A 19,749-nucleotide genomic window follows, 5' to 3' on the forward strand; every position below is an offset into this window, starting at 1 on the left:
AAGTCATGAACACAGCTCACCCATCTGCATAATCTCTGGATTGTTATTCCTGTGTTGAAACATGAAAACTTCTGCTGTCAGTGCTGTCAGGGCTGGTGGTTCTCCCCTGAGTGGAGAGAGTTGTGAAGAATTCATGGACCACTGCCCTTCCCACCAGTGGTATCCCAAGAAAACAGAGGGAAATGCTGGAGGGGCATGGATGATCACCTGTGTGAGGTGGGAGCAGAACAGATCTCCAAGTACCTCTTCCAGCTCCTTCCTGGCTGTGCTGTTCCCAGCTGGCTGCAAACTTGCAGCTTTTTGTTTCATTTTCAGGGGGAGAAAAAAAAGATGCTTTTTAAATGCTTGTGTGGAAACCATTCCTGCTTCCCTCTGCTCCTTGGGCTCTGCTTGTTCTCTCAGCAGTGTCTCCCGCCAGGGAGGAGGGAAATGGTTCATTTCCCATCCCTGGGAGCTGGGGCTGGGCAGAATGTGTGACTGAACCTGCCCCAGGACACAGCTGCTGTCCTCAGCCAGCTCCTGCCACGCTCTGGCATTCCTCAGTCTTGTTCTGCTGCTCATGGTGAGGGCAGTGAGGCAATGAGGGCAGTGAGGCAATGAGGGCAGCGATGGCAGTGATGGCAGTGATGGCAGCGATGGCAGCGATGGCAGTGAGGGCAGTGAGGGCAGTGAGGGCAGCGATGGCAATGAGGGCAGTGAGAGCAGTGATGGCAGTGATGGCAATGAGGGCAATGAGGGCAGTGATGGCAGCGAGGGCAGTGATGGCAGTGAGGGCAGCGATGGCAGTGAGGGCAATGAGAGCAATGAGGGCAGTGAGGGCAGTGAGGGCAGTGAGGGCAGCGAGGGCAGTGATGGCAGTGATGGCAGTGATGGCAGTGATGGCAATGAAGGCAGTGATGGCAGTGAGGGCAGCGATGGCAGTGATGGCAGTGATGGCAGTGATGGCAGTGATGGCAATGAAGGCAGTGATGGCAGTGAGGGCAGCGATGGCAGTGATGGCAGTGAGGGCAGTGATGGCAGTGATGGCAATGAAGGCAGTGATGGCAGTGATGGCAGTGATGGCAATGATGGCAATGAAGGCAGTGATGGCAGTGAGGGCAGTGATGGCAATGAAGGCAGTGATGGCAGTGATGGCAGTGATGGCAGTGATGGCAATGAAGGCAGTGATGGCAGTGATGGCAGTGATGGCAATGATGGCAATGAAGGCAGTGATGGCAGTGATGGCAGTGAGGGCAGCGAGGGCAGTGATGGCAGTGATGGCAGTGATGGCAGTGATGGCAGCGAGGGCAGTGATGGCAGCGAGGGCAGTGATGGCAGTGAGGGCAGTGATGGCAGCGATGGCAGTGATGGCAGTGAGGGCAGTGATGTCAGTGAGGGCAGTGATGGCAGTGATGGCAGTGATGGCAGTGATGGCAGCGAGGGCAGTGATGGCAGTGAGGGCAGTGATGGCAGTGAGGGCAGTGATGGCAGCGATGGCAGTGATGGCAGCGAGGGCAGTGATGGCAGTGAGGGCAGTGATGGCAGTGATGGCAATGAAGGCAGTGATGGCAGTGAGGGCAGTGAGGGCAATGAGGGCAGCGATGGCAGCTGCTCCTGGGAGCCACCAGGGCCATGTGAGGGACAGGGACAGGCACAGGGACAGTGACAGGCACAGCCCAGTGCCACCCCTTGGCAGGGCAGCAGCTGGCACAGCTGGATCCAGCCAGGGCCTGCCCACTGCCCCTGCCTCACCTGCACCACGGGATGTGCATCACCAGCTTGCTCTGAGCCTTCAGTTTTATCTTTCCTATTTCCCAGGCTCTGCACTGCACTGGTAAATAACTCTGAACTGCACAGAAAGTGTCAGCAAGGTCTCCTCCCAGCTCAGGCACACAGAACAATCCTTTCCCAGCCCCAGAACCAAGGACACCGCTGCAGCCTCAGCCCCAAAAAGTGCAAACAGCAGGGAATGGAGGAGAGCAACCTGGGAGGGTGGGACTGCATCACCTGGAGCTGGGATTGGGCACTGAACCCCAGCGTGGAAATGGAGCAGAACTCATCAAAGGGTGAAAACTCCTGACTCTGAGTCCATCCTGGGCCCACCTTGGGTGCAGCCCTGCCTGGGCTCTTGCACTGCCCAAGGTGCATCCTATGAAGGTTTTTTTTTTAATAAATCCCCACTTTATTCCTTTAGCTCTGTCCAGCCTCTCCCATTTTCCCCTCCCTTCCCTGATGATCTAACTATGGAATGCAGGAAGGAAGCACAGACAGCAGCCACACAGGTGAAATAAAACAGAAAATAAAGCCCCAGAAACACTGGTGGCAATTAAGGCATGTTGGAAGTTATGAACTGGGGATCGCTGTCACGCTGGAGCACCTGGGAAAAGCTGTGCCTGGCACAACAAAGGGATAAAAAAGGCATAAATCTTGATGAACATAAAGAAATCAATCCATGCTGAATTTGGGAAGAAGCGAGGTGAATAGTACATGAGGAGGATGAATTATTTTTCCAGCCCTTTGACAGGGAAGGATGATGTTAAACAATGTTTGTCAGCAGGGAAAATATTTACATTGCAAGCATCGAGAGAGCTGTGCCAGGGAGCCCAGACAGGGCTGGTTCCCTTGGGGACACCCCTGAGGGTCAGGGGGCGTTAAAGCCCTGCCCAGTCCAGAGGGGCTGGGGGGGTTTGACCCCATCATGGGAACGCTGGGATGGGATTGTGTCAAAATGGGACTAAAATAACACCAGTCAACAACCTCAGGGAAAGTAGGTCTCATCTGACTAACCTGAGCTCTTCTATTTTTAATGATATACAAAATAGCTTGGTAATGATATCTACAGAGGGGTGGCAGAGTATTTCATCATGCTGGGCTGGCAGAACAGCTCATTGCAGGATGAACAGAGCCCAGCTGAGGGAAGGAGGGATCAGCACCTTCTGGAACAGCAAAAACATTGATTTTTCCTCATATCACCAGACTGACCACAGGGCTGCTTCTTCCAGAGCCTGTTTTCCTACATCATTTCAGTTTGGAGTTAGTTGTGCTTTCTTTAATACCTGGTTTGTAGCAATATCAAAAATTATTCTGCATTCCCTCAAGGGCGGAAGATGCTCTGATGGAACAGGAGCTCTGAGCATCCCAGATCTTTCCCTGCAGCAGGGAAAAAATCAAATCCTTTGCAGTGAGAAGCTCTGGAGGTCCTTGAGTCAAGGATAATCATCATTTCCCTCCTCAATTCTGTAACTTTTAGGGGGTGTGAGTAAAAACCATCAGGAAATCTTCCACTCCATAGCCCTGCCATGATACAAACATTTTATGAGTGTATATTTAAGCAGTTATAGAGCTTAACACGAATTTATTGGGATTTTTACTTTGGAAATTTGTTTCACATCCAGTTATGCATTTTTAATTGACAATTAGTCTCAAGCTCACTTGAATACCAATTAAAATTCAATCAAAATACACCAAACTAGCATTGTTAAATGGACTTTAAATTAAGTATATGCAGGGAAAAGTCTATTTAAACTCGGTCTGCATGAAAAATTTACCCAAAAATGGCTGGTTTGGGGCAGAGCTCCCTCCCCTGGGATGGGGCTGAGGGTCTGCACAGCCCAGAGCATTTCCAGAGCCCTTTAATGGCAGTGGCTGCCCCGAGGCAGGGCTTTGTGCTTCCCAAAAACTGGGCATGGAGCATTTTCCAGGTTATGAAAAATGGGGATGCAGCATTTTCCAGCTTATAAATTAACAGCAAAATTCTGGCCAGCATCACCTCACCTCCCACAGCCCCGAAGCTGAATGGGAAAGAGCCTGCAGGAATGGATTTTAGGAAGTTGTAAGGAGTGAGAGGAAATAAATTTGGTTCAGAATCCCTGAGCTGTGCCAGCAGAGCTTCCCTCACCCAAAAATCCCAATTCCCAGTTGTCAATTAAAAATTCCCAATCCCAATGCTTTCACGTGAACCTGCTCATGAGAGGCTGCAGATTTCATCCTGAGAGGATTTATTTTATTATTTATAATATTTATATATTATTTATATAAATATATTTAGATATGTTTAATATTTATTTATGTATTTTATATCTATATATAAAATATTTTATATATTCCTTATATTTCTTTTATTATCATTTATTTCTTGGGACTTTTCACCCTTCATTTTTCACGCCGTTTGGGAGTTGAAGAGGAAGAAAAAGTTTTGGAGGAGATACCAAGAAATCCTATTGGATAATTCTGGTCTTTAATTAGATGTTAATGGCTTTTCCTCAGTGCAGCAACCTGTGCTCTTTATCAAATGAGAAGCCTCTTGCAAGAGGTTAATTTGGGAATATCTTGTAATAAAGAGGAATATTTGTGTAATAAAATCCGTGTGTCTGTGTCCTGTGAGAGAAACACTCAGAGTGGGAGTTTAGCAAGGTCACTGATGCTGCAAGTGCTGCTAAAATAGGAATTCATCCCTGAGTAAACATTAGTTCTATTAATTGGGGAATTAGTTATCTGCCAGTGCTTAAGCAAGGCTCTCACCCAACTCAGGGAGAGCAGAGAAACCTCTGAAAAGATAATTGAGATGAGACAATGCCTTCTTTAAAGATCACTCACCATTTAAACTTCTTTAAATAATTAATTAGGCTCAGAAAGATCATTCTGAGAGCTGGTGAGCTCTGCCCGAACACCAGGAGCCAGTTTAAGGCAGAGCATCAGGGATCTCATAGAGGGGAAGGTGGAGCTCAGAAAGCAGCACAGACATGGGAAAAGGCCCATTTTAATGAAACTCCAAGGATTCCTTGCAGGGACACCCCCAGAGGTGGTGGGGAGGCAATGGAAACAGGGACTGGAGGGGTTTCTAGCACCTTCCTTGGGGCTGTGCCCCCAGGCACACGAGGAGAAGGAGCCAAAGCCTCCCTGGGCTGAAGGTGGTAAACTCAGAGCATCCCTGTGCCTCTGGAAGGGGCAGCACGTCCTGCCCAGCCCTGGGAGCTGTGGGGGAACCATTGTGGGTTCTCCTGGGGCTGGACTGAAGGCACTTGAGACAGGATTTCATGTTGGGACTCAGGGGTTTATTATTTATTATCAGTGAAACAGCCTCACAACCCTGAGTTCTGCAGCTTTCCATTAGAAGGCACAAAATGGCCACAATCTCTGGTTCCAAGGTCTTTTAAAGCTAAATTATCCAATTAAGAGCTGACACCTGGATTATTTTCCCTTTTAACCCAATAACTGATCCCACAGAGCCCACAATGGGGACTTTTCTGCCCAATTACAAAATGCCACCCAAACCCATGGAGAAGGAGGAAGAAGAAGCATGAAGAAGATGAAACCCAGGATGACACCCTGTGCCCTCCATCTTGCTGCCATCCACAACACACTAAAAACCCCAAAACCTCAATTTCTCACCAGGTGATTCACCTGCACTGCTCTCTATAATCTATTTCACACTTTTGTGGGTTCCAGTCTATTCTGGAGTTCAGGAAACTTTCTCCATGAGTGAGGGTCAGAGTCAGTGCTGCCCTGGGGCTCAGGGCACCCCAGAGCAGACACAGAAATATTCCCTGCAGTGCCCTGGGTTTGCACAGGGAGGGGACAGCACAGGACAAACTTCACCTCCTGAGCCTCTGTCAGGGGGTTTGTGCTGCTGGCTGCTGAAATTAATATTTCTCAATTAGCAGTTTGCTCATGGCCTTGCACAGGGGAGCTCAGTCTTGGAGCCCCTTCCAGAACCCCAAAGGGTTTGCAGAGAGCTGGAGAGGGAATTCAGACAAGGGCCTGGAGTGGTGGGAAAAGGAGAATGGTTTTAAATGGAAAGGGAAGAGATTGAAATGAAATATTAGGAGGGAATTGCTCCCTGTGAGGGTGGAGAGGCTGCCCAGGGGATGCTGGTGAGGGGTGGCTGGTGCAGGGCTGTCCCCTGGTGAGGAGCAGTTTGTGGAGGCTGATAAGAACTGTTTTACAGCAGAACATAATCCACTGTAGCACTTTATTATGCCTAATGCAAGGGGAGAGTAAACAGGGCTGCCGAGAATTAAAATCAATGGCATTCTCCTCTCCACAGCCATATCAGCTCGTCAGTAATTACTTGTTTGTTGTCTTCATTGTGAATCCCAACAATTCCAAGGTTGTTAATGCTCCAAGAGAGAAAATGAAATTACATATTCAATTTATTCTGCACGGAAACAAATTAGCAGGAAGAAAAGGGGATTTATTTGCATTCCTGCAGTGGAGTCGCTGCCATCCTGTGGGATGGAGCTGCCTCCTTTGGGCTCCCTGGGGACTGGGAATCACCTGCCAGCCCCAGCAGTGAGGGTTCAGTGGGGCCTGGGAGCCCCATCCTGCCCCAATCGTCCCTTTTGTGTGGGATGGAGCTGCCTGGGGCTCCCTGCAGGGACAGAGCAGCGACCCCTGGGGATGCTGGGGGTGCTGGGCTGGGGACACTGACCCCCCTTGTGGTGCCCAAAGCTCTGTCCCTGGCTCTGTCTGCCTGGGGTGGTGTTTGAGGGTCCCCAGGACGAGGTGAGAGATGAGAATCTTGACTCCATGTTTCAGAAAGCTGATTTATTATATATTAATTGTATTATATTATATTATATTATATTATATTATATTATATTATATTATATTATATTATATTATATTACATTACATTACATTACATTACATTACATTACATTACATTACATTACATTATATTATATTATATTATATTATATTATATTATATTATATTATGTTATGTTGTATTGTATTCTATTATATCATATTATATTATATTATAATGTTATATTATAATGTTATATTATATTATGTTATATTATATTGTGTTATATTATATTATATTATATTATGTTATGTTATATTATGTTATATTATATTATGTTATGTTATGTTATGTTATGTTATGTTATGTTATGTTATATTCTATTACGATACTACATTATGATATTATATTAAAAATGCTGTACCAAACGACACTAAAGAATAGAAGAAGGGAGACCCCAGAAGGCTGGAAAAGCTGGCACTGATGGCACTGATGTGCCCCAGCCCTGCTAAGTGCCACCCCCAGCCCCTCTGGCAGGGCTGCAGACCCAGGACCTGCCCACATCCTTCAGATTTCTGCACCCACGAGCTGCTCTGTGTGCCCTGGTGCTCCACCATGAGCTGGGGATCCAAGGACTCCGGGATCCAGGAGGAGCAGGAACCAGCCTGAGGCTCCAGGGGCTGCTCAAGCAAAGCAGCTGCACCAGGCTGAGCCTGCTCCAGGCCCGGGGAAAACGACAAAAAGGCAACATTTGCCAGGAAAGAATGCAGAACTAAGTGGGGAAAATACATTTTAATGAAATGCAAATATGTTTCCCGGCATCGAGGAGAGAATTAAAAGCATAAATAAATAAATGAAAGCATGGAGTGAGCGTTTAGCACCAGATTTGAAGTTTTGCTTAAAGGAACAGGCCCAGCTGAGGAGGGCCTGAGTTTCTCCACATTCCTGAGCACTCTCTCTATCCTGGTTGAGTTTAGATGGCTCCAAAGTTTGGCTTTAAAGCCTGACTCAATTTTTGGAGGATCAAGCAGAGGCAGTGCCAGCGCACTGGGGCTTGGACATGGCCTCAGGGCTGCTGGTGCTTCCCCAGCTCTGCCGGAAGAGCCTGGCAGGACCAGGGACGGATCCATTTGTCCCATTCTCTCTTTCAGGCTTGTTCAACCGCGCTGACAGCTCTGGCTCACACCCTGCCCATGCCCCGGGGCTAAGACACAGCTCAGCCCCATGGAAGGGGCAGGAGGATGCTCCTGTCCCCATGGATTGCTTCAGTTCCTATGAATTGGTCCTGTCCCTATGGATTAATCTTGTCCCCATGGATTGCTCCTGTCCCCACAGATTTCCCCTGTCCCCACAGATTTCCCCTGTCCCCATGGATTGTTCCTGTCCCCATGGATTGCTCCTGTCCCCATGAATTGCCCTTGTCCCCAAAAATTGCTCCTGCCCCCACGGATTGCTCCCTGCTTCCAGACAAGCCCAGGATGCAGGAGGATACAGGGGATGCAGGGGATACAGGAGGATTCAGGGGGATGCAGGAGGATGCAGGGGGATGCAGGGGATTCAGGAGGATGCAGGGGATTCAGGAGGATGCAGGAAGATGCAGGGGATACAGAGGAGACAGGGGATACAGGGGTATGCAGGAGGATTCAGGGGGATGGAGGAGGATGCAGGGGGATGCAGGAGGATGCGGGGGATGCAGGGAATGCAGGAGGATGCAGGAGGATGCGGGAGGATGCAGGGAATGCAGGGGATGCAGGGAATGAAGGGGATGCAGGAGATGGAGGGGATGCAGGGGATGCAGGAGGATGCAGGAGGATGCAGGGGGATTCAGGAGGATGCAGGGGATGCAGGGGATGCAGGAGGATGCAGGAGGATTCAGGGGGTTCAGGAGGATGCAGGAGGATGCAGGGGATGCAGGGGATGCAGGAGGATGCAGGAGGATTCAGGGGGTTCAGGAGGATGCAGGAGGATGCAGGGGATGCAGGGGATGCAGGAGGATGCAGGGGATGCAGGAAGATGCAGGGGATGCAGGGGATGCAGGGGATGCAGGAGGATTCAGGGGGATGCAGGAGGATTCAGGGGATGCAGGAGGATGCAGGGGATGCAGGGGATGCAGGGGATGCAGGAGGATTCAGGGGGATGCAGGGGGATTCAGGATCCTCTCCTGCAGCCTTGCAGGCCATGCTGGGAGCCAGAAGTGCTGATTTCCCTGCCTGGCTCCTGAGCAAATGTTTTGCCTCCTCTGCCCTGATTCAGCACTTCTGCAAAGCACCCAGGAGCCCATGGGGAACTTCAGGCCCAAATAACTTTGCAAGTGTTATTTTCCAGAGCAACATTATTCTCATTTAGGGCTACCCCGTGAGCATAGAAATCTCTCATAATGATTTCCCTGTCAGCTGCTTCTTTTCCAGACCTTTTTCTCCTTCCTAGAAATGCATGACACACTATGGAAATTATGTAAAGCTCCTGCTCTCCGTGCCTATGAATAGTGTTTTTCTGCTCTGTATTGGTTTATATTTGGGTTCCATAATCACACTCATATTTTAAGTTTAACCAAGGCACAATTTCTCTAACAAGGGCAGCAAACAAAGCAAGGTGTTTAAGCTGAGCAAACGAGGGCAGAAGTGGATCCTTTACTTTCTTAATGCTTCCCTGCTCCAAATTATTCCCTGCGCGTTCCATTTAGACAACGGCCACAAATGATTTGTAGGAGTTTTCCATCCCCAAAACCTAATAACACAGCAGGGCTGTGCTGCTCCCAGCTCCCTTCCTGCTCCTTTCAGAGCAGCTCCACGCTTTTGTGTGGCAGCTCAGCCCATTTGTTCTTTATTAAAATGAAAATTAGCAGGAGAGCCAAGCTCTCGCTTAATGGGCTCCAGCGCTGCCTCGCCAACACTTTTGTTAAAGCAGTCCTGGTCTGTGCTGTCATTCTGCCTTCCCAAATGGGAGAGGAAATGGAAATGCTGGCTGTGAGCAGGGAGAAAAGCAGGGAAGTGTGCTTGGAGCGTGTGCTGTTAGTGCTGGGAGCTCGTGGAACAGGGAGGGAGTGAAGGACGGGGCTGCAGAACGGCCTCTCCCAGGCTGTGCCCTTCCTGTTGAGGGCCCTGAGCATGGGGATGGGGTGGGATGTGTGTGCTGTGTGAGGTGTGAGTGCTGAGCAGTGTGTGCTGAGCAGTGTGAGTTGTGTGTGCTGTGTGAGCAGTGTGAGCAGTGTGTGCTGTGTGAGCAGTGTGTGCTGAGCAGTGTGAGCAGTGTGAGCAGTGTGAGCAGTGTGCTCTGTGTGCACTGAGCATTCTGTGGTATGTGTGCAGTGTGTGCTGTGTGTGCTGAGCAGTGTGAGCAGTGTGCTCTGTGTGCACTGAGCAGTCTGTGGTATGTGTGCAGTGTGTGCTGTGAGTGCTGAGCAGTGTGAGCAGTGTGCTCTGTGTGCACTGAGCATTCTGTGGTATGTGTGCAGTGTGTGCTGTGTGTGCTGAGCAGTGTGAGCAGTGTGAGCAGTGTGAGCAGTGTGAGCAGTGTGAGCAGCGTGCTCTGTGTGCACTGAGCATTCTGTGGTATGTGTGCTGTGAGTGCTGTGAGTGCTGAGCAGTGTGAGCAGTGTGAGCAGTGTGAGCAGTGTGCTCTGTGTGCACTGAGCAGTCTGTGGTATGTGTGCTGTGAGTGCTGTGAGTGCTGAGCAGTGTGAGCAGCGTGCTCTGTGTGCACTGAGCATTCTGTGGTATGTGTGCTGTGAGTGCTGTTGTGTGCTGAGCAGTGTGAGCAGCGTGCTCTGTGTGCACTGAGCATTCTGTGGTATGTGTGCTGTGAGTGCTGTTGAGTGCTGAGCATTCTGTCCTGTGGGTGTTGAGGCAGCCCCCAGGAACTCCAGGGCTGTACAAGTTCAGTGCTGCCTTCACTCTGCGGGCTCCCAGCACTGATCCCTCAGCAGGAGAAAGGCTCTGCTGGGTTTCAGCTGCTTCCCACTTGGCCAGAACGTCCCACAAAGCCTTTGAGTGAGGCCCAGCCAACATCAGAGAGCTGCTGACATTTCTAATGCACACAAAGGTGCCCCCTGCCCTGGCATTTCTGCAGGGCTCAGCTCTGACCTGTGATTCTGCCTCAGCCCTGGCTCTTAGCAGCAGCTCGGGCTGGGCAAACCTTCAGCAGCTGCCTGCTTCTCATTATTTACTGACTGCAAGCCAAAGGGCACAAAATGTTCCTCTCTTCCTTCACAACAGGCAGGGGAGCTCCTGGCTGCTCTCAGAGTGAAGGATGTGCTCACCAAACCTATTTCCCCTCATTATTTCCCTGAGTTTTGTGCTGTGGCAGATGGATCTTCATTAGGCTGAATGCAACTTTTAGGGCAAAGCTGCTTTCATTGTTAAAACAGCTCTTGCAGTAACCCCGGCTGTTTTATTGAGATTTACAGGAAAATGGCTGAGAAATACAATGGCAAAATAAAGATGCCTTTAAGCAGATAATGGGAAAGCATTTCCCTCTCCTGAAAGGTCGTGCACAGCAAGTGGGAAATGGAGCTCAAGTGGCTCTGGGTTGGGTTGAGTGCCTGGGCAGGCACAGGGAGATAAATCACAGCCAGGCACCTCTGGAATGCGCCCAAATCACATTCACCAGGTTCATGCTGAGGACAGAACCCCCAGGATTCCTGAGGGGCTGGTGGCCAGGAGGGACAGGCAGCTCTGGAAACTCAAACAGGACCTGGGAATGTCTATAGGAGGCTGCAGATAAGCCTGGCAGAGCAGGAGGAGGGAGAGCTGCTCCTCATCCCACCCAGGGGTCCCTCAGTCACTTGGGCCGTTCCTCACAGGGCTCTGGCGTCTCCCAAAGGAAAGCAAAGCAGGGGATGATGAGGAGATGCAGGGTGCTGAAGGCTCCAGAGCAGCCCGGCCAGGCTGGCGGGATCAGGGTGTGCCAGGGCCTGCCCTGAGCCCCTGAGGGCAGGGAGGAGGCTGGGGCTCCTTTCTCCTGGATTATCCATTATTTTAAATCCATTTTTCAGCCTGATCCTCTGCACGAGCCGAGGCTGGGCTGGGGAGAGCACACAGGGGTGGCCAGAGCCCAGGAGCCAAGTCCTGCTTCCCTGGCAGTGGAGGGAGGCCAGGAGCACAAGGCAGAGTTACAGGAGCAGAGTTGGGCTTGGAAGGGACCCTGAACCCTTAACATGGTTAACCTTAACCATGATTAACCTTAAACATGATTAACCTTAACCATGGTTAACCTTAACCATGATTAACCTTAACCATGATTGACCTTAACCATGATTGACCTTAACATGGTTAACCTTAAACATGACTGACCTTAACCATGATTAACCTTAACCATGGTTAACCTTAAACATGGTTAACCTTAACCATGATTAACCTTAAACATGATTAACCTTAACCATGATTAACCTTAACATGGTTAACCTTAAACATGACTGACCTTAACCATGGTTAACCTTAAACATGATTGACCTTAACCATTGTTAACCTTAAACATGACTGACCTTAACCATGATTAACCTTAAACATGGTTAACCTTAACCATGGTTAACCTTAAACCATGGTTAACCTTAAACATGATTGACCTTAACCATGGTTAACCTTAACCATGGTTAACCTTAAACATGATTGACCTTAACCATGGTTAACCTTAACCATGGTCCCTGTCCTCAGAGCCACGTGTGCCTTACAAAGCACCCTCATCCCCCCTGGTTTCTCCCTCAGCAGATGTTTCCAGAGAAGGAATGAGGCTGTAAAAGGGAAAGCTGAAACAGTACAAGATGTGACACTAAGAGGAAAAAAAAAAAAAAAAAAAGGAAATAAAAGGAGGAAAAAAAGTGGTTTCAAACGTCTCTGCTCAGACAGCCCCATGTGATTACAGCATTTATCAGTGTCTATCTCAACACGGAGCAGATCCAGCTTATAAAGAGTGACACATGCAGGGCACAAAATAACAGGGCTGCCAAAGGCTCCTGAGCAGAACAAGCCCCAAGGCAGCTCGGGAGGGCATGGGAAGCACAGAGGGAGCCCCATGGCTGGGCTGCTCAGCAGTCACTGCTGCTCGGCCTCCTTCCTCCAGGGAATGGCTGAGCCCAGCCCTGCCTGGAGGAGAGGATTCCCTGCTCTGCTCTGCTCTGCTCTGCTCTCCTGGCAGGGCAGATCCCTGGATTGTCAGAGCAGAATGGAGCCTGCGGCAGGGGATGCTCAGTGGCTCCACAGGCAGAGTTCTGGAGAATGCCAGGAGAAGAATTCTTGTCTAAAAGAGAAGAGATTTAGCTATAAGGAGGGGTTTTATTAGATAAGGGTGGGCAGGCCCTGGCACAGGTGCCCAGAGCAGCTGGGGCTGCCCCTGGGTCCCTGGAAGTGCCCAAGGCCAGGCTGGACAGGACTGGGAGCAGCCTGGGACAGGGGAAGGTGTCCCTGGGACAGTGGGAGGTGTCCCTGGGACATTGGGAGGTGTCCCTGCCATTGCAGGGGTGGCACTGGATGAGCTTTAATGTCCCTTCCAGCCCAAACCCTTCCATGGTTCTGTCATTACTGTTCCTTCCTTCATTTGTGCCTCTTCTTCCCTGCCAGAGTCTTCCCAAGGCAAAACCTTTCAGAGCACGGAAAACAAGGGTTTGGGATCACCTGGTCAGACAGATCCTCCTTCCTTCTGGCCTGGGATGCTCCTGGAGCCCCAGTGTCACCCCGTGCCCAGTGTGACACGGGCAAGAGACACTTCACCCCCAGAGATCTCGGTGCAGGGGGACCCTTCTGGGGTCACAGCTTTATTGTCAGGTATTTTCCAGCTATCTGCTATTTCCATGCCTTTACAGCAGATATTGTCAGGTATTTTCTAGCCATCTGCTATTTCCATGCCTTTACAGCAGATATTGTCAGGTATTTTCCAGCCATCTGCTATTTCCATGCCTTTACAGCAGATATTGTCAGGTATTTCCCACCTATCTGCTATTTCCACGCCTTTCCCTAACCCCAGCCAAGCCTCTCCACTGGGGTGATGGGAGTTTCTGCAAGTAGGCAATTCTCACTCCTTTGGGAGAGATCCTTACGGGGCTCTGCAGGGAGCTCCTCCATCTCTGCCCATCCCTCAATCTCAGCTGGAGCTGAGCCTCCTCAGCCCTTCCACAGATGCCTTTCTCCATCGTTTCGTGGCCTCCAGGATGCTGCTGCCTCTTCAGGGTCTGTTTCCTGTGGCAGCAGCTCTCTGCTGGGAGGAGAATTCGAGTTCTGAGTTCAGCAAGTGAAATCCTGGGGAATCACAACCATTCTTGGGGCAGCCCCAAGGCTGCCCTGGGCTCAGCTGAGCTGCAGGATGGAGCAAACCAACAGCAGAGCTGCTGCAAGGGAGGAATGGGCTCCAGAGCTGTCCCCATCACCCAAAGGGGGCTGTCACCAGCACCTCTGCTTGGATTGCCTGGCAAATCCAGCAGGAACCCACACAGCACTCACCTAGCAGAGTTTTGGGGTTGGTGAGCCAGGTATTGTCCTGAGGAAGGCTGTGAGATCAGAGGGAATGAGAAACAATTCTTATTTTATCCTGCTGCACCCGATATTGTGCTCATGTGCAACGTGCTATGGAGATCTGCTTACCAAGGGTGGTTTCTTAATTAGCCAGTGGTGATGGTGCTTTAATTAAAGGACCAATCAACTCCACCTGTGTCATAACTGTCCATAAAAGCGATGTCTTTCTTAATAAAAATTATTGATCAGCCTTGTGTGAATCACGGAGTTCATGCTAATTATTGCCAGCTTGGGCATGTGTTATAACAGCAGTTCTCTTTGTTATTCCTTGTCTGCACATTTTCTCTGCTCCTTTTTTCCCCCCTCGGGAAGGAAAAGCTTTGAACAGGGTGCTGACTAAAAACTCCTGCCTCTTGTGCCTGCCTTGTTTTGATGCTGCTGCGGCAGAGGATCAAAAGGGAACAGGTTTTTCTGTGGCAGATGCCAGCAGCAGCCAGGCTGAGGGAGCAGGGATGCGAGGCACAGCCTCACTGGGAGCTGCAAACATCCCTGTCCGCTCCCAGGGGAACAAAGGGGCTGCGGGGGCCCTGGGGTCGCAGCCTGGGGGGCGCTGCCAGCAGGGATGGGGCTCTCAGGGAACGGGAGCAGCTGAAGAGCCCCCAGAAAATAAAAGATCGATTCCTGAGCCACTGGTGCTCATTTATAATTAAAAAAAAAATTATTTATATATATATATTTATAAATTATATATATAATATATACAATATATATTATATATTATATATATTAATATATAATATATAACATATATAACATATATAACATATATATAATATATATTATATATTATATATATTAATATGTAATATATATAATATATATTAATATATATTGTATATAAAATATATATAAAATTTAATTTATAAATTTTAAAATTAACTTAATTTAAAATTTGCTCAGGTGATTTTTCTTTCGCAGTGTTCAGTGCCTTCAAATCACCTGTTGGAGGGTTTTTCCTTAGAGAAGTTTTTAATATTTTAAAGAAGGACAAAATGCTTGTTTTTTTCCACCAGGCATTAAAAAAGATCAATTCCTGAGCCACTGGTGCTCATTTATAATATAAAAAAAAAAATATATATATATATATAAATATATATATAAAATTTAATTTATAAATTTTAAAATTAATTTAATTTAAATTTTGCTCAGGGGATTTTTCTTTCGCAGTGTTCAGTGCCTTCAAATCACCTGTTGGAGGGTTTTTCCTTAGAGAAGTTTTTTACATTTTAAAGAAGGACAAAATGCTTGTTTTTTCCACCAGGCATAAAAAAAAGATCAATTCCTGAGCCACTGGTGCTGCTGGATGCCTCAGAGATTAGGAAAACTGGTCAAAAATTAATATTTGCTCAGTAAATTAAAATTAAAAAATTTAAAATTAAATTAATTGAGTTTTAAAAATTATTTTAATTTAAAATTATTTAAATTTAATTTTATTTTCTTTAATTTTTAAAATTAATTTAATTTAAAATGTATAAATTTTAAAATTAATTTAATTTAAAATTTGCTCAGGTGATTTTTCTTTCGCAGTGTTCAGTGCCTTCAAATCACCTGTTGGAGGGTTTTTCCTTAGAGAAGTTTTTTACATTTTAAAGCAGCACAAAATGCTTGTTTTTTCCACCCACCTCTTTGCAACTTTTATTTCCACTGCTCTATTTTCCTGCTGAATTTTGCCAGCACTGGCAGAGCTGTGCAGTTTCAAAGCTCTCTTGTCACTCTGCCACCACAAAACAGCCAGAATTTGGAAAAGGCAAAAGGGGGAGAAAATATGGAAATACTCCTTGCTAGCAGAGTAAATGGGGGATGAAAAGATTAAAAAAAAATAAAAATGCAGCTTCAAAGAAATGTAGAATTAAAAATAAATCTACCAATCCTGCTCATTTTGGGGGAAGTTTTGCACTGCAAAATCTGGTTTGCAGCCTCAGGAATGTTCTCCAGCAGATCAGAGCCTCGTGCAGCTCCCTGCAGGCCTTTAGCTGGGCTCTCTGCAGGTTTGGGAAAAGGAAAAATATGGGGTTGCCCTGCTCAAGTGCAGTGACACTATCCCCCTGTAAAAGAATAATCAAGCATTTATATCAGATGATAATAATAATAATAATAATAATAATAATAATAATAATAATAATAATAATAATAATAATAATAATAATAATAATAATAATAATAATAATTTCTATTATTATTTCTATTATTTGTATAATAATATTATAAAATAATAATAAAAACAAAGAGCCCTTTTGGGTGTAAAATCCCCCTGTAAAGCGCCTCCTGTTCACCCACCCCTGGGAAAAGGGGAAATTGTGGTGAGAGCAGAAGATTGTGCTTCTTCTGCAAGGGGCTTCTCCTATTTTTTTTTTTTTTTAATTAAAACAAATGCTTAACCTTGTTAATTTGTGACTTATTCTTGTGAGAAAAGAGGCTGAGGAGTAGCTGGCTTTTCCAATGGGAAATGGGATAAATCTGAGCTGGATCAAGGAGTGTTCCTCACAGAACAGAGCCCATGGAGTGGGTGGTTTATCGTTCAAAAGGAGCAGAGCTCCTGGAAGGAGGTGGCAGGAATTCTGTCCAGGGGCTGCTCTGCAGCTGCTCCAGAGGAATGAATGGGGAGCATTTCCCAGCTCTGGATGGGAAACAAACCCTGCACAGGCAGCAGCACCAACGGGGAGATGCAGTCAGGGCAGAAAAGCACAGACACAACTCCAGAATGAGAGAAAGCAGAGAAATTCCAGCCCCTGGGATATTTGCAAGGCTTCAAATCCATGGATCCATGGGAACTCTCTCCATCCCTTGCTGGTGCTGGAGTCCCCACGAGCAGCAGATTTTGTGGAGCACTGTGGAGCCAGGACCACAGAGAGGGAGGAGCTGTGGGAGCTGGGGAGGTGTGAGAGCCTGGCCAGAGCTTGGGAAGGGACCCCAGGAGCAGGGCATCAGCCAGCCCAGCCCAGCCTGGCAAAGCCCAGCTCAGCAAAGCCCAGCTCAGCAAAGCCCAGGAGCAGGGCATCAGCCAGCCCAGCCCAGCCTGGCAAAGCCCAGCTCAGCAAAGCCCAGCTCAGCAAAGCCCAGGAGCAGGGCATCAGCCAGCCCAGCCCGGCCTGGCAAAGCCCAGCTCAGCAAAGCCCAGCCCAGCAAAGCCCAGCTCCCATCCCTGCAGGAGGGGCTCAGCCAGCCAGCCCAGGCTAGCAAAGCCCAGCTCTCATCTGGGCTCCAGGTGGATGCCAGCAGCTCAGGAAGGACTTGGTGCCAGCTCCCATCCCTGCAGGAGGGGCTCAGCCAGCTGGGAGGCAGCTGCTGCCATCTGGGCACATCCTGCTGCTCCTCTGCCCCCCCTGCCAGCCCGGGCTCCTGCCCTGCTCGCCCCAGGGCTCCCAAAAAGGCACCAAACCCCTGTGGGAACTGAGCCCCTCTGGCTCTGCCACGGCTCAGGGGAACCGTCCCCACCCCAGGCAAGCAGATGTTTGTTCCTGCAGGGCCCCTGCTCACCGACGTTTATCCTGTCTCATATCTGCCCTTTTCCCGTGCTCAGTTTGCCAGCACGGCTCCTCAGGGTGCTCGTGAGTCCTTTTGAACACGCTGTGAGCAGCCTGGAGGCAGCCAGGGCTGGGGAGGGGGAGCTGAGATCAGCCCCTTTCCCCTCCTGTGACCTTGGAGGTCTCATTGCACCTCCCGGGTCCTGGCAGGGAGCAGGCAGGGGAAGAAACGCAGGATTTGCCTGTCCAGCTGCTCGAAGTGCTGCAGGGAGGGCTGAGCTGGGGGACAGCCCAGGTGGCAAAGGGAGGGTTCACCTTTCCTCTGCTGCTCTGGGCAAGGGCTCTGCTCCTGAGCTGCTCAGATCAGCAGGAAAGGGCAGGAAAGGGCAGGAGAGCCTCTCTGCAGCTGCAGCAAACACTGATCCACCCCCAGTGCTCTGCTCCAGCCCCAGCCTGTGCTGAGCAGACACTGGCAGCAGCTCTTCCTCCCTGGAAGGAAGAAGGCACGAGCAGAGTCCAGAGCTGAATGGACACGACAGCCAGAGCTCTCTGAACCCTCATTTGGGAGCTCATTTACTTTCTGCTGATGCTGCAGCAGAACCCCCCTCCCACAGGCAGGGGCTTCATCTCTGTCAGGCTCAGTGACCTCTCACGTCTCAGAGAAACATAAATATTGCATAAAACACAGCTCAGAGCCCGGGCTGGGGAGGCACACAGAGCCTGGAAATGAACACAGTGTGAGTGTGATCCTCAAGGCCCAGGGCAGGTCTTGGTGGGGCACAGAAAGTGGGAAAATCAAACCACAGGGAACAGGAGAAGAGAAGAAAATGTTAGTGCAGCAGAACCAGGTGTGAATGAACATCTCCACGTGGCTCTGCAGTGCAGAGGGAAGGTGGATTGCCTGCGCCGTGTGCAGTGCCAAGATTATTTGCATTTCTCTGTCTTCTAGGAAATGCTGTCATTTTGCTGGTTATCTCTTCCTAGAAGAGCACCTCATTTACTGTCTGAAGAGCTCTGAAATTAGCCTGCTCCCCAAAGAACGAGCTCTTGCTGCCACATCCACCTCAGCTGCCACTCTTGGGGCTGGAAGGTTTTGTTCTGTGCCTCAGCTTCTGTGGGGGGGCCAAGCCCAAACCTGGAGCATTCTAGAACTGATCTGCACAATACCTGAGATGTCAGTGTCATGGAATCAACCACAGCACCCCGGAATCATGGGATCAGGGAATGGCTTGGTTGGAAGGGACCTTAAAGCTCCAACCCAGCTCAAATCCCCCCGCCATGGGCAGGAAGTGCCACTGCCCACCCACGTCCCCACAGTGACACAGGGACAGCTGTGGCAGGTCCCACCTCCAGTGCAGGTTCTGAGGGAGGCTGTGACACATTTCTGCTGTGTTTCCCCCTGCTGTGACTCCTGTCACACAGCATTAACTCCCTGCGAGTCCTCAGCTGCGTGTTGTGTCTAAAAGGGGAACGAGGGAGGAACATCAGCTCTGGCAAGATCCTTGGGAAATCATCACAAGACAGGCCAGGAAATATTTCGAGGAACAACTTGCTAACTGTACAAGAAATACCAACAAATCCTCCTGAAGCACAGCAGCAGCAGCAGCAGGAACGCTGCCAGAGAGGCTCCAAGGCCACTGAATGAGTCAGACAGGAACGGAAAAGCTCAAGGAAGATAAGGCTGGAGCAGAAAATCCAGATGAATTCTTCCCATTGATGTTTGCTGGGGAGGAACTGAGGAGGATTCTGCCAGTGGAACTTTTCTTTATGGGTTAAGAATTGGAGGAACTGTCTCAAATTAATGGAATGAGCACTTTGAAATCCTCGCTGGGGTTTGGAAGTAGCAGGCTCAGGGATAAATATGATAAAAGTGAAGGATTTGGCATGGCATTTATCAGGGCAAGGGCTGCCTTGCACACCCATTAGTGTTCTTTAAAGGAGGAGCTGAGGTTCTGCAGGAGGGTGATTTGATTGAAGCAATGGATTATCCAAAAACTTGCAGCAGAGTCAGGTGCAGAGCTGGAAATCCAGAGGGAACAGCAAGGAGGATGTTCCAAAGGGAACTGTGATCTCCACAGGGGGAATGGAACTGAAGGGAGCTGTTCCATCAGGAAAAATACCCTGGGAGATACAATGACAATCCCGAAGGCTGCAAGTGGCACCAAAGGGATGAAAAGGGCATTAATAGCCTGGTTTTTATAACGCCAAACCAAGAAGGAATAATCTGTAACACAGCAAGATAGGGGGAAAAGAAAAAGATGCATTTCCCATTCAGC

The 19,749-nt window shown here is 49.0% G+C and overlaps 1 protein-coding gene across 1 annotated transcript in view; it reads right to left on the minus strand.

The window, feature by feature from the left end:
• Positions 1 to 508: 508 nt before the first annotated feature.
• Positions 509 to 19,749, minus strand: part of LOC136566397 (uncharacterized) — an 86,828-nt gene continuing 67,587 nt past the window's right edge. The window contains exon 2 of the mRNA XM_066565522.1: positions 509 to 1,593. Within this exon, the coding sequence (XP_066421619.1) occupies positions 509 to 1,593 (1,085 nt within the window). The remainder of the gene's footprint in view (positions 1,594 to 19,749) is intronic.

This window comes from Molothrus aeneus, chromosome 25, assembly GCF_037042795.1.
Source record: "Molothrus aeneus isolate 106 chromosome 25, BPBGC_Maene_1.0, whole genome shotgun sequence".
Lineage (NCBI taxonomy): Eukaryota > Metazoa > Chordata > Aves > Passeriformes > Icteridae > Molothrus > Molothrus aeneus.